This window comes from Zalophus californianus, chromosome 8 (genome assembly GCF_009762305.2).
Source record: "Zalophus californianus isolate mZalCal1 chromosome 8, mZalCal1.pri.v2, whole genome shotgun sequence".
NCBI classification, from domain to species: domain Eukaryota; kingdom Metazoa; phylum Chordata; class Mammalia; order Carnivora; family Otariidae; genus Zalophus; species Zalophus californianus.
This window is the reverse complement of record NC_045602.1, coordinates 77,026,515-77,040,093: the sequence shown is the minus strand read 5'-3', so window position 1 is coordinate 77,040,093 and position 13,579 is coordinate 77,026,515. Positions and strand designations below refer to the sequence as shown.

The window sequence follows — 13,579 nt, the reverse complement described above, 5'->3', positions numbered from 1 at the left end:
ATGTGTAGCCTGTGTAGAGCTTGCAGTTAGTTCCTTGTGCTCTGATTATAATCATCTTGTTGCCGTTCTTTCCCTTGACTTGATTGTTAAATTGCTGCTTCTTTTCTTCCTGTATAAAATCCTGTAAAATTACAGTTTCCCATATCAAGAACTCATGGGCTATATAGGACAGTGCCCTAGAAATCTGTTTTTCCTCAGAGCTTACTGATCTATCAGTAGAGTCAGAAACTTAATTTTCTTTGTTAGAGCCCTATTTCCCCCTCTTGAATTATTTCAGTAGAAACTGCCTTTAGATAGCTTTCTTGGGATAGATAATGAAGGCCCCCTCCTACCCCCAACCGACTCTGACTTTCTCTAGTAATGCCTGAGATTTTGTGAAACAATTTAAATATCCCTCTCTGCCTGATTTAATTGCCTAGATCAGGGGTTGGCAAACTATGGCCCATGTGCCAGATTTCACCCATTGCTTGTTTTTGTTTGGTCCATGAGCTGAGAATGGTTTTTACATTTTTAAGTGGTTGAAAAAAAGTCAAAAGACACATGAAATCAGATTTCAGTGTCCATAAATGTAGTTTCATTGGAACACAGCCATGCATGTTATTTAGGTATTGTCCTTGTCTTCTTTTGCACCATACCCACAGAGTTGAATCCTTGTGACCCAGGCCATGTGGCCCACAAACTGAAATATTTACTATATAGTCTATTAAAGAATAAGTTTGCTGACCTCTGGTCTAGATCATGCTCTTGTGTCTGCATGTCAAAGTCTTGTGGCTTGTAGAGCCTTTGAAAATGATTTACATTTGCTGTATAGCACTGTCGTCCTGAGGAGGTTGGACTGGCTTTTTTCCCCCCCCCAGATGTTTTATCAAACGCCAAGTTTAATTAGATACACAGCTTTTGAAAGAGATTTAACAAAATACTCCTGGCACATGATATTTCTCAGCATGGTCAAATGGATTTTAGGACATTTCCAACATTTCAGTAAAAGAATCTAATGTCCTTAAGCAGCTTGTCTTATCTTAAAATTCAGAACTTCTGAATTTAGCCAAAGGAAAATTGTTCTGCATTTAAAAATTTGCTCTAATTATATCTCTCAATATTGTATGTGCCTGTCTGTGTATTAATCTTAGGTTGGATATTTGAAATTTTGAGTCTAAGATCTTTGAGTTATTTTTCCCTCTCCCCCCTCCCTCCCTCTCCTTCTCTTTCCTCTTCCTTTCTTCCTTTCTCTTAGGGTTTAAGCAAAGAATTTTTATAATCTGGAAAAAAATAAGTGTGGCCTATTCAGTCCCTCTGATGTTCTTTGTCTCTCCCTGTTTGACTTCTGGTTAAAAAAAAATCCTTTAGACATTTTAATGTTGAATTAGTCTCCCTTAAAACAGTATCAGAGAAAGAATATTACCTTTGAAAACATCAGGCTTTTCTGGGACCAGTGTGACTTTGGCTGCTTTGGATAAGATGAGCCAGAGGTCAGACATCAGTCAGGTTCTATCAAAGCATGGGGAATACGAGATTATCTGATCTCATTTAAGAAATGAAGAAAAGGCACTTCTGCACTCATGAAAATTGAATTGGTTTAGGTTGGGGGAGCACATTGACTCACCACAGTTCCCATCAGCTATTTGACTGTTTAGACTTGTATTTAAAATTCTGTCTCCTGTTTTTAAAATTTTCCTTAATTATATCTTTTGCATGCTCTTTATCTTAATCTTGGGTTAGATCATTTTTTTTTTCCTGCCCACTTAATTTTCCAGCCTCCCACGAAGCTGACAAAATATAGAGAACACGTTTCAGTTCTTGGAATCACTTTGTTATATATCCAGCAACAATCCTAAGAACTTTTTCTGGGATTTTAGACTCTCAACATTGTGGTTTTTCAATTTAATCTCAGCTGTCCTTGGTGTATTGGTGTATGGTAGTAATTTCTAAGTAGCTTTCTAGCCCCCTCCCATTTTGTTCACATCATTTTTCTTGCTTCCATCATTTTGGGTTTCAGAATAAATATAGAGTAAGAAAAACAAATAGAGAAAACATCCGGTTATATAATAACAGGATAATTTTGGAACTGCTGTTGGTGCCTTGTAAATAAATTATACCTCATTCTCTGTCCTTGGAATTAAAGTTTGCAACATGATCGATAGACTTTGAGAAAGCACAAGAGATTGTTGAACATGAAGGAATTGTATTCGCTGCTTAACCTGTTTGATTAAAAGTGAGCAATGTTGCCTGGGGTGAAGCCACAGTATAATACCACTTTAGAGGTGTTGCAGTTTTTTTATACATACTATTTTCACACAACTGGAAATTTGAAATTTTTGACACAGATAGCCTTTGATTTTTCATTTCCACTTGAAATTTATCTTACAGAGATACTTACATGCCTATATAAAGATGTAGACAGATGTGTGTAGTGTGTATTTGTGGGGAAAGGAAGGGTGGTCACTGCAACCGTTTATAATAGCAATAAAAGAGACACAACCTAAATGCCCACCAGTAGGGTGGAACCAGCCATTAAAAACAAAGAGGTGTGTTGATATGGAAATACTGTATTTCCAAGTCCACCTGAGAATTGCTATACATGAGAAAGCGACTACTCATGTGAATGTGCTGTGCATTTAAATAATGTGGAGGAAAATGAGATCGTGAACCAGTGAGCTGGAGCTGCTTTCCCACAAGCCTTCCTGATCCCGAGATATCCTGAGTTCCACTGTTGAGTTGAAGCCTCTCCCCACCTCCTACGTCAAAAATCTCTGAAATATCAAACCACAACAAAAACTGACTGGATCCTAATGAAGTAGCAGGAATTAAGCCAAGAGAACTAGGGGAAAAGAAAAAGGACAATTCCACAAGACCCAAGACTGCTTTTAGTACCCCATAAGGGGGTTATGAAGGGTGGGAGGCTTGGGAGGTTAAGGGATTCAGCTGTAGCAAGAATAGCTACTGAAGATAGAGGGTGCTTCTGAATTCTCCATCGTGGACTTCAGCTGTTCTCTTACAACTTGTGCTTCCATCAGTCAGCATAGCTGAGATTATGGTTGCTAGAAGCAACCTTGGAGACCAAGAGGTCCACATATATTTTATAGTCAAGGAGCCTGAGGACACACAGCCATCTCTTTATTGCAGAGCTGGTTAGAGTCCTCGCTCCTAGTTAGTGTTCTCTTGGACTGTGTGTGTGTGTGTGTGTGTGTGTGTGTGTGTGTGTGTAAAACTGTAGTCAGTCGTAAAACTGGAGATTTTATTTTACAGAGGAAATGAAGGCCTGTTATTTTCTCCCTTTCTAGAGGGTACTCTAAGGGCAGTAGGATCGTGTAGAAAATGAATAACAAAGGGTAATTTGTCCTCCATCTGCATATTTATTAGGCCTCGTTACTAGTATTCTTAGATGACCTGTAGAAAATAGGGTATCTTGCTGGTGGTATATGATGGAAAAGATACTAGTCTGTTATAAAGTAAGAGAAATTGAGATTGTTGAAGCTGTTTCAAGCACCTTCCCTCAGTTTGCCCACCCAGGTATGCCCACCCACTCAGTTTACAGTTGAGCCTGAATCATGTAGCGTTCCTCTCCTGCTCAGTGCTTAGTGTGGTAGGGAGTGTAGGGGTTGGTGTCTGCACTCAGCTATTTACAGGACTTGGAATGTAGTATGCATACAGTTCATCCATTTATTTATTCAGCAGACGTTCAAGTGACTCTTGTGTGTCAGACACTGTTTTACATGCTGGGGATATTATACTTAAACAAAACCAACAAAAATCCCTGCCGTGTTGCCCTTTACATTCTAGCAGAGGGAGACACACTAAACAGAAGTAAAATGGGTAGAGCATGAGGTGGTATGGCTGGAAGGGGATATGGAATCTGGGTATTGGTAGTTTTAAATAAGGGTGAGTCAGGGGAAGGCTCAGTAGAAGGTAACATTTGAGCAATGACCTGGAGGAGATTGGAGAGGGAGCCGTTGTTTGAGGTAGAAGGAATAGATGACCAGGGCCCAGTCTGCGATGTGGGAGCATGGAGGGTGTGTGTGTCAGGTGGGATGGGGCAGTGTGGTGAAGCCCAGTAAGTCAGGGCAGTCATGGATGATGAGGTTGGAGGCAGTGGGGTCCAGATAGCCTACTGCAAGGAGGTGGCTGGTTTTAACTGATTGAAATGGGGCCACTAAAGGCCTTTGAGCAGAGTGACATGATTTGACTTAGGTTTTTTGATTGATTTTTTTCCCTCCATAATTGATTTTCCACAATGACTTTCCAAAAGGTTGTACTAATTTATATTTCTATCAGCAAAGTATGGAGAGACCTATTTTCTTACACTCTTACAACAAAGAGTATTACTAAATTTCGTAATTTTCACCCATTTGATAGGTGAAAAATAATATTTTATGGTTTTCATTTGTATGTGTGATTTTGGAGGGAGTTGATTACTTTTTTGTGTGTGACCTGCCTTTTCATGTTCTTTGCCCATTGTTTTTGTTTTGAGTATTTTATCATTTTGTCACTAATTTCCTGGAGGGTTTTTCTATTTTAATGAAATGACAGTTACTTTTCCATTGTGTTTTGACTTTATGATAGTTTAGTTTTTTTCTTTATAGAAGTTTGAAGTTTTATCTTTTTTTTTTTTTTTAAAGATTTTATTTATTTATTTGACAGAGAGAGACACAGCGAGAGCAGGAACATAAGCAGGGGGAGTGGGAGAGGGAGAAGCAGGTCTCCTGCTGAGCAAGGAGCCTGATGCGGAACTGGATCCCAGGACCCTGGGATCATGACCTGAGCCGAAGGCAGACGCTTAACGACTAAGCCACCCAGGCGCCCTGAAGTTTTATCTTGATATCGTTAATATTTATCTTTCTTTTATGGCTTCTAGGTCTTAGGTCATATTTAGAAAGGTCTTATTCAAAGATTTTATTTATTTGACAGAGAGAGACACAGCGAGAGAGGGAACACAAGCAGGGGGAGTGGGAGAGGGAGAAGCAGGCTTCCCTCAGAGCAGGGAGCCCAGTGCGGGGCTCGATCCCAGGACCCTGGGACCATGACCTGAGCCGAAGGCAGACGCTTAACGACTGAGCCACCCAGGTGCCCCTAGAAAGGTCTTTTTCATACATTATACACACATACCCACCACTTTTTCCTATTTAGTGACTTTATTTTTTAATATTTAGCTTTTCTACTTAGAATTTATTTTGGTATAAAGAGTGATGTGTAGGGGTCCAGATTTTCTTTTTCCAATTGGCTAGTAGTTGTCTCAGCCCTATTTACTTTGACCCTACTGATTGAAATACTACTATGATCTCATTCCAGGTTCTCATTTGAGTCTGGCATCCACTTAAGTTGTTTTTTTAAAGGTAACTTAATTACCAGTTTTTGTGTGTGTGTGTGTGTGGCAGGGAGAGTTGATAAATACTAATTGGGCATCTTCTGTTACCTTTCTCTTAGTCTCTTTAGGAAGGTTACTGGCCAGAGTTCGAGTATCAGAGTCATTAAGATTGCCAGGAGTGGGCTGAGGGGGAACTTAAATAAGCTCCTCGCCACTGTGCTGGGTGTGATGAGATGGGAACAAGAGCAGTAGGACTAGTTTCTAATTGCAGGAGTTTACTGCTGAGTTGGAGGACACACTAAGCCTTCCTTAATCAGAGTAGAAGTGTGTATACCAGTGTCATGCGGGGTTGGTGTAGTGTTAACTTATATGGAACAGACCATTCAAAAGTAAACTTGCTAATTGTGTAGTATACAGAAAAATATAAAAAATGTACATGGAAAAGGGAAAGAGATGGTGTGGGATGCACTATTAGGGAAAAGCTTCATTTGTTATGTTCCTAAAGGTAATTTAAATAGGTCTCTTATCTTAGTCTGAGGTTTTAGTATACTGAAATACTTGTTCATCCTGTCTTTTTGTGTGAAATATTAAACATGTGAAATTCAAATATATCTGTGCAATGGTGCCATGCTTTTATTTATTAGTGGGTTATTTTAGCCTCTAGATAAATAATTAGCTTTGCTAGCACTGAAAAAAACTTCATTCATAACTGGTTTTGACTTGTATATATTAATACAAGTGTAGGCTGAGATGACTTATGGGCAGGATTGGGACTAGAATCTAGGTCTTGTGCTTTAGCTCTGTGGTCTTTAAGCTGCTTTGAGTTACATTATTTCATAGTGTGGACAAAAAACATGGCATAATCTTTGTACAGTGTACATGCATGAGGAGTGCCCCCAGCGTTTGACTTTAATTCCTCGGAGTTTCTCTTATAGGACTGGCTGGACAATGGCCCAGAACAAGCTATTTAACAAGATCCTCAAAGCCCTGCAGTCTGACCGGCTTGCCCGCTTGGCCAATGAAGGGGTAAGACTCTAGAAATTGGCCCGTTGGTGTTCTCTTCCTAGTTCAGCCTTACTGGCTGACTAACTTGTCAGTCCCTCTCCTGCCTGCCCCAGTTGTTAACAAGGTGGCCCTCATGTGTTACCACTTCACCTGCATCTTCTAGGCTTGCAATGAGCCAGTGCTGCGCCGTGTTGCTGTGGACAAGTGTGCGAGGAGAGTGCGGCAGGCTCTGGCAAGTGTGAGCTGGGACACCAAGCTGATCCAGTGGCTGCATACCACCCTGGTGGAGACCTTGAGTCTGCCCATGCTGGCCGCCTATCTGGATGCTTTGCAGACACTGAAAGGGAAGGTAAGGCTTGACTGGCGTCTGCCCTGTCCTGGGTTGGCCAGCCTCTGCTGTGGGTTCAGCAAGTGGGGTTGGGCAAGGTCACTGCCTGGTCAGCCTGGAGGACATGACTGAAGCGAGCAGGTTTGCTATTAAAAGTAGGAGACATGGTATCATTTCACGTTTTGTCTGGTATAAACGTCTTTAGCCCTGCTGTCTCCAGGATGAAATGTGAGGCCTGAAAACCAAAATGTACTTTTAGCCTCTCTAGCCCTGCAGCTTGTGGTTTGAGTCACCTCTGAGGTGAGGTGAGAAAAGAATTGAATTATCATGGGGGAGACGAAGGGTTTACCAGGGAGGTGTGTTGAGGAGGCAAGAGGCAGACTTGGGTGTTTGGAGTGCGGGGCTGCAGAGTAGGGAGATTTCCAGAGTGCTGTCCATTCTAGACTATGCTCTCAGCAGTGGTTCCTCTACTGACAGACTCTTGTTCTCTTAGACTGTCAGGTTCACAATGAATACTTTGATTGTTTCTCTCTAAAACTTTTTGAATTTATTTTTAATTTTTAAGTATAGTTGAGATACAGTGTTACATTACTTTCAGGTGTACAACATAGTGATTTGATAATTCTATACATTACTTAGTGCTCACCCCAATAAGTGTAGTCACCATCTGTCACCATAGAATGTTATTGCAATATTATTGACTGTTCCCTATGCTGTGCTTTTCATCTCTGTGACTTATTTATTTTATAATTAGATGTTTATCTCTCTTAATCCCCTTTACTTATTTCACCCATCCCCCTAACCCTCTTTCCTCTGGCAACCAGCAGTTTGTTCTCTGAATTAATATGAGTCTATTTCTGTTTTTTAATTTGTTCATTTGTTTTAGTTTTTAGATTCCACATATAGGTGGAATCATACAGTATTTGTCTTTCTCTGATTTTATTCACTTAGCATAATATCCTCTAGGTCCGTCTATTTTGTTGCAAATGGTGGGATCTCTTTTTTATGGCTGAGTAATATTCTATTGTGTATATATACCACATCATCTTTATCCATTCACCTATGGATGGACACTTGGTTACTTCCATATCTTGGCTATTATAAATAATGCTGCAGTGAACATAGGGTGCATATATCTTTTCAAATTAGTGTTTTCTTTCTTTCTTTCTTTCTTTTTTTTTGGATAAATGCCCAGGAGTGAATTACTGGATCGTATGGTAATCTATTTTTAATTTTTTGAGGAACCACCATACTGTTTTCCCCAGTGGTTGCATTACATTCCCACCAAGTGTGCACAAGAGTTCCCTTATCTCCATACCCTTCCCGCATTTGTTATTTCTTGTCTTTTTGATTTTAACCATTCTGACTGGTATAAGGTGGTAACTCCTTGTGGTTTTGATTTGCATTTCCCTGATGGTTAGTGATGTTGAGCCTTTTTTCATGTGTCTGTTGGCCATCTGTATGCCCTCTTTGGAAAAGTGTCTATTCAGGTCCTCTGCCCAATTTTTAATTGGATTATTATGTTTTCGGTGTTGAGTGGCATAAGTTCTTTATATATTTTGGATATTACCTTCTTATCAGATATATCATTTGCAAATATCTTCTCCCATTCAGGAGGTTGATGGTTTCCTTTGCTGTGCAAAAGCTTTTTTATTTTGGTGTAGTCCCAATAGTTTATTTTTGCTTTTGTTCCCTTGCCTGAGGGGACAGATCATAAATACGTTGCCTGAGGCCATTGTCGAGGAGGTTACTGCCTCTGTTTCCTTTTAGGAGTTTTCTGGTTTCAGATCTCACATTTAGGTCTTTAATCCATTTTGAGTTTATTTTTGTGTATGGTATAAGAAAGTGGTCCAGTTTATTCTTTTGCATGTAGCTGTCCAATTTTCCCAACACCATTATTTATTTATTTATTTATTTATTTTTAACATTTTTTTTTATTTGACACAGAGAGAGGGAGATAGAGAGAGCACAAGCGGGGGAGCGGCAGGCAGGCAGGCTGGAGGGGGAGGGAGAAGCAGGCTCTCTGCTGAGCAAGGAGCCCGATGCGGGACTCGATCCCAGGACTCTGGGATCATGACCTGAGCTGAAGGCAGCCGCTTAACCAACTGAGCCACCCAGGCGTCCCTTCCCAACACCATTTATTTAAAGAGACTGTCTTTTCCCCATTGTATATTCTTGCTTCCTCTGTCATAGATTATTTGACCATATAAGTGTGGGTTTATTTCTGGATTCTCTATTCTGTTCCATTGATCAATGTGTCTGTTTTTGTGTTAGTGCCATACTGTTTGGATCACTGTAGCTTTGTAGTATATCTGGGATATACTGTAGTAAGTCTGGGATTGTGATACCTCCAGCTTTTTTGTTCTTTCTCAAGATTGCTTTGGCTATTTGGGGTCTTTTGTGGTTCCATACAAATTTTAGGATTATTTGTTTTAGTTCTCTAAAAATTGGTAGTTTTTTTTTTAAAGATTTTATTTATTTATTTGAGAGAGAGAGAATGAGAGACAGCACGAGAGGGAAGAGGGTCAGAGGGAGAAGCAGACTCCCCGCTCAGCAGGGAGCCCGATGTGGGACTCGATCCTGGGACTCCAGGATCATGACCTGAGCCGAAGGCAGTGGCTTAACCAACTGAGCCACCCAGGCGCCCTCTAAAAATTGGTATTGTAATTTTGATAGGGTTTGCATTGAATCTGTAGATTGCTTTTGTTGGTATTATGGACATTTTAACAAATTTAATTTTTCTAATCCATAAGCGTGGCATATCCGTTTTTGTTTTTGTTTTTTTAAGATTTTATTTATTTATTTGACAGAGAGAGACACAGCAAGAGCGGGAACACAAGCAGGGGGAGTGGGAGAGGGAAAAGCAGGCCTCCTGCTGAGCAGGTAGCCTGACGCGGGGCTCGATCCCAGGACCGGACCGTGGCGTCATGACCCAAGCCAAAGGCAGATGCCTAACAACTGAGCCACCCAGGCGCCCCTGGAATATCCATTTCTTTGTGTCATCTTCAATTTCTTTCATTAATGTCTTACAGTCTTTATTTATTTTTTTTTTTAAGATTTTATTTATTTATTTGACAGAGAGAGAGAGTTAGCAAGAGCAGGAACACAAGCGGGGGAGTGGGAGAAAGGGAAGCAGGCTTCCTGCTGAGCAGGGAGCCCGATGCGGGGCTCGATCCCAGGACCCTGGGACCATGACCTGAGCTGAAGGCAGACGCTTAACGACTGAGCCACTCAGGCGCCCCTGTCTTACAGTCTTTAAAGTAAAGGTCTTTTACCTTCTTTTAATGCACCTGTTGGATGGAAATGCAGGTGAATGGGATCATGCTCTTTGCCCAGCTACTTTCAGCATTAGTGAAGAGAGCCATTTTGAAGAGAGCAGAGAAGGTATACACCCTAGTGTCTTAATTTTCTGTTGAGAATGATGCAGTGTTGGAAAGACCAGCTAGGCTTGGTCTGCCTAGCTCCAAGCATAGGTTACTGATTAATTATTCTAAGTAGTCTATATTGACAGAAGGTGAGTTTCAAGGCTTTATTGTTTCAGAGTTGTAATCTATTGCCAGATAAAAGCTTTTAAAGTCTAATTCGGATTAGATCCTCTGCCTCAAGGTGTTGAGTGGCTTGTAGTTACCAAATAGGTTACAAAAAAAGTGGCCAGTTTGTAGTGAAGATCCTTTGCCTTTGTTAACTGTCCTTATGTCCTCCCTACTTCCATACTTGAATCCCTGACTTCAGGCCATCTCTATCTAGAATAAGCCCTACAAAGTCTTGCTTCTGTCTGGTGTCACTGATTGGAAAGCATTTTTCCCATGTTCTGTTGGAATTCTGCAGAACACATCTCACTTCACATGCTGCGTCTTCAGATGAAAATTGCCTCGACTTCCTCCTCCTCTGTCGGATGGTTTGAATCAGCAGTGTGGGGTTTCTGTTTTTTTTTTCTGGCAGTTATAAATAGCCTCTTTTGTTATTTGTGTTTGTCTTCCTTACCCCTAGTAGATTAAGTTCTTTTGCAGTACAAGCCTGGTGCCTTGTAACTGCAGCTGTGGCATCAACATTTGTTTCCTGAATTAAACTGAGACGGTCTCATGATATATTTCCCCTAATTTCTCAGGCAAAAATCTTTTTAGTCTTGATTTTTTTTAAATTAGTAATACTGTCTGTGCTTGTCATTGCCTGGTGCAGCTTACTTGTGTTATCTTTGAACTTTGTGACGTATAGCATTTTATTAGTTTCAGCTGTACAACATGACTTGATATTTGTATATATTGTGAAATGATCACCACAGTAAGTCTAGCTAATGTGTGTCACTGTACGTAGTTATAAAATTTTTTTTCTTGTGATGAGAACTTTTAAGATCTACTCTTAGCAACTTTTTATTTATTTATTTATTTATTTGACAGAGAGACAGTGAGAGAGGGAACACAAGCAGGGGGAGAGGGAGAAGCAGGCTTCCCGCTGAGCAGGGAGCCCAATGCAGGGCTTGATCCCAGGACCCTGGGATCATGACCTGAGCCAAAGGCAGATGCTTAATGACTGAGCCACCCACGCACCCCCAGATCTTCTACACTTTAATTGGATTATTTTTTGCTATTGAGTTGTAAGAGTTATTTATAACCCCTTATTGGATATATCATTTTAGATATCTTCTGTTCAGTAGGTTGCTTTTTCATTTTGTTATGGTTGCCTTTGCTTTGCAGAAGCTTTTTAGTTTGATGTAGTCCCAATAGTTTACTTCTGCTTTTATTGCCTTTGCTTTTGGTGTCAGATTCAAAAACTTAACACCAAGACAGATGTCAAGGAGCTTAATGCCTGTGTTTTCTTTTTTTTTTTAAAGATTTTATTTATTTATTTGACAGAGAGAGACACAGCGAGAGAGGGAACACAAGCAGGGGGAGTGGGAGAGGGAGAAGCAGGCTTCCCACAGAGCAGGGAGCCCGATGCGGGGCTCGATCCCAGGACCCTGGGATCATGACCTGAGCCGAAGGCAGACGCTTAACGACTGAGCCGCCCAGGCGCCCCAATACCTGTGTTTTCTTACAGGAATTTTATGGTTTCAGGTCTTAGGTTGACATTTTTGATCCATTTTGAGTTATTTTTTTTTTAAGATTTTATTCATTTAAGAGAGAGAGAGACAAGAGAGCGCACAAGCAGGGGGAGAGGCAGAGGGAGAGAGAGAAACAGACTCCCTGCTGAGCTGGGAGCCCGTGGGGCTCCATCCCAGGACCTGGAGATCATGACCTGAGCCGAAGGCAGATGCTTAACCATCTGAGCCATCCACGCACCCCATTTTGAGTTAATTTTTGTGTATGAGGTAGTGGTCCAGTTTCATTCTTTTGCATGTGGCTGTTTAGTTTTCCCAATACTATTTATTTCCCCATTGTATATTCTTGGCTCCTCTATTGTAAGTTAATTAACCGTGGATGCCATATATTTGTGATTTTATTTCTGGGCTTTCTGTTATATTTTGTTGATCTATGTATCTGTTTTTATGCCCCAGTCATACTCTTTTGCTTACCTGAGGTTGGTAATACAGCTTGAAATCAGGGAGCATCGTGATGCCTCCAGCTTTGTTCTTTCTCGTGATTGCTTTGGATATTTGGGGTTTTTTTGTGGTTCCATACAAATTTTAGGGTTGTTCTATTTCTGTGAAAAATGCTATTGAAATTTTGATAGCTATTGCATTGAGTCTGCAGATTGCTTTGGGTAGTTTGGACATTTTATTTTATTTTATTTTTTTATTATTTTTAAAATATTTTATTTATTCATTTGAGACAGAAAGATAAAGAGAGAGCATGACCAGGGGGAGAGGCAGAGGGAGAGGGAGAAGCCGACTCCCCACTGAGCCAGGAGCCTGATGTGGGGCTCGATCCCAGGACCCTGAGATCATGACCTGAGCCGAAGGCAGACGCTCAACCATCTGAGCTACCCGGGCACCCCTTGTTTATTAGTTCTAACAGCTTTTTGGTGGAGTCTTTAGGGTTTTCTATATAGAATATGTCATTTGCAAATAGTGTTAGTTTTACTTCTTCCTTTCTAATCTGCATTCTTTTTATTTTTCTTGTCTCATTGCTCTAGCTAGGACTAATAGTAATACAATGTTGAATAGAAGTGGTAAGAGATTGGGCATCCTTATCTTGTTCCTGATCTTAGAGTAAAAGCTCTTAGCTTTTCACTGTTGGGTATGGTGTTAGCTGTGGGCTGACTTTTCACAACCTGCATCACCATAGTACTTTTCATTCTCTGGTTTTTCAGAATGTTTTTGTTTTAAAGATTTTTATTTATTTATCCGAGAGAGAGAGAAATCACAAACAGGAGGGTGGGGTAGAGGGAGAAGCAGTCTCCCTCCTGGGATCACGACTTGAGCCGAAGGCAGACGCTTAACCAACTGAGCCACCCAGGTGCCCTGTTTTTGTTTTTTCTGAAGAGTACCTTTAACATTCAAAAATCTTTCCTTTCCCCTACGTCACTTTGACCTTTTGTGCGTAACGTGGAATTCACAGCGATATTTCTTCCTTTTTTTTTTTTCACAGAGATATTTATTCTCAGCGTAAGCATCAGCATGTCAGAAACCTATACTTAAACATCTGTGAGGTCACATTTTCTGGTGAATAGTGAAAAATAGGATATGGTATAAATCACAATATACACAATACATAGGATATATTATTTTGGGCACAGTAACGATTTCTTTAACATGCCAAAGCTTGAAGGCAATACTCTAGAAGAAAATGCAGATTTTTTTTTTTTTTTTAAATTTATAAAGTCAACTGATGTTCATTGAGGAAGTTTAGGAAATACAGAAATCTAAAAAGGAAAAAACTGGGGGTGCCTGGGTGGCTCAGTCGTTAAGCATCTGCCTTCGGAGCCCCTCATCGGACTTCCTGCTCAGCGGGGAGCCTGCTGTTCCCTCTCTTGCTCTGTCTCTCTCTGTCATAATTAAATAAAAT

General features: G+C 40.6%; 1 protein-coding gene across 3 annotated transcripts in view; it reads left to right on the top strand.

The window, feature by feature from the left end:
- KANSL3 (KAT8 regulatory NSL complex subunit 3) overlaps window positions 1-13,579 on the top strand; it is a 43,469-nt gene that overhangs the window by 7,020 nt on the left and 22,870 nt on the right. For all 3 annotated transcript variants that reach the window (XR_003524548.1, XM_027621171.1, XM_027621170.1), the window contains exons 4-5: window positions 6,238-6,328; window positions 6,471-6,656. Coding sequence is in view for 2 of the 3 variants with exons in the window: in XM_027621171.1 (XP_027476972.1) it covers window positions 6,238-6,328; window positions 6,471-6,656 (277 nt within the window). In the remaining variant the exon portion in view is untranslated. The remainder of the gene's footprint in view (window positions 1-6,237; window positions 6,329-6,470; window positions 6,657-13,579) is intronic.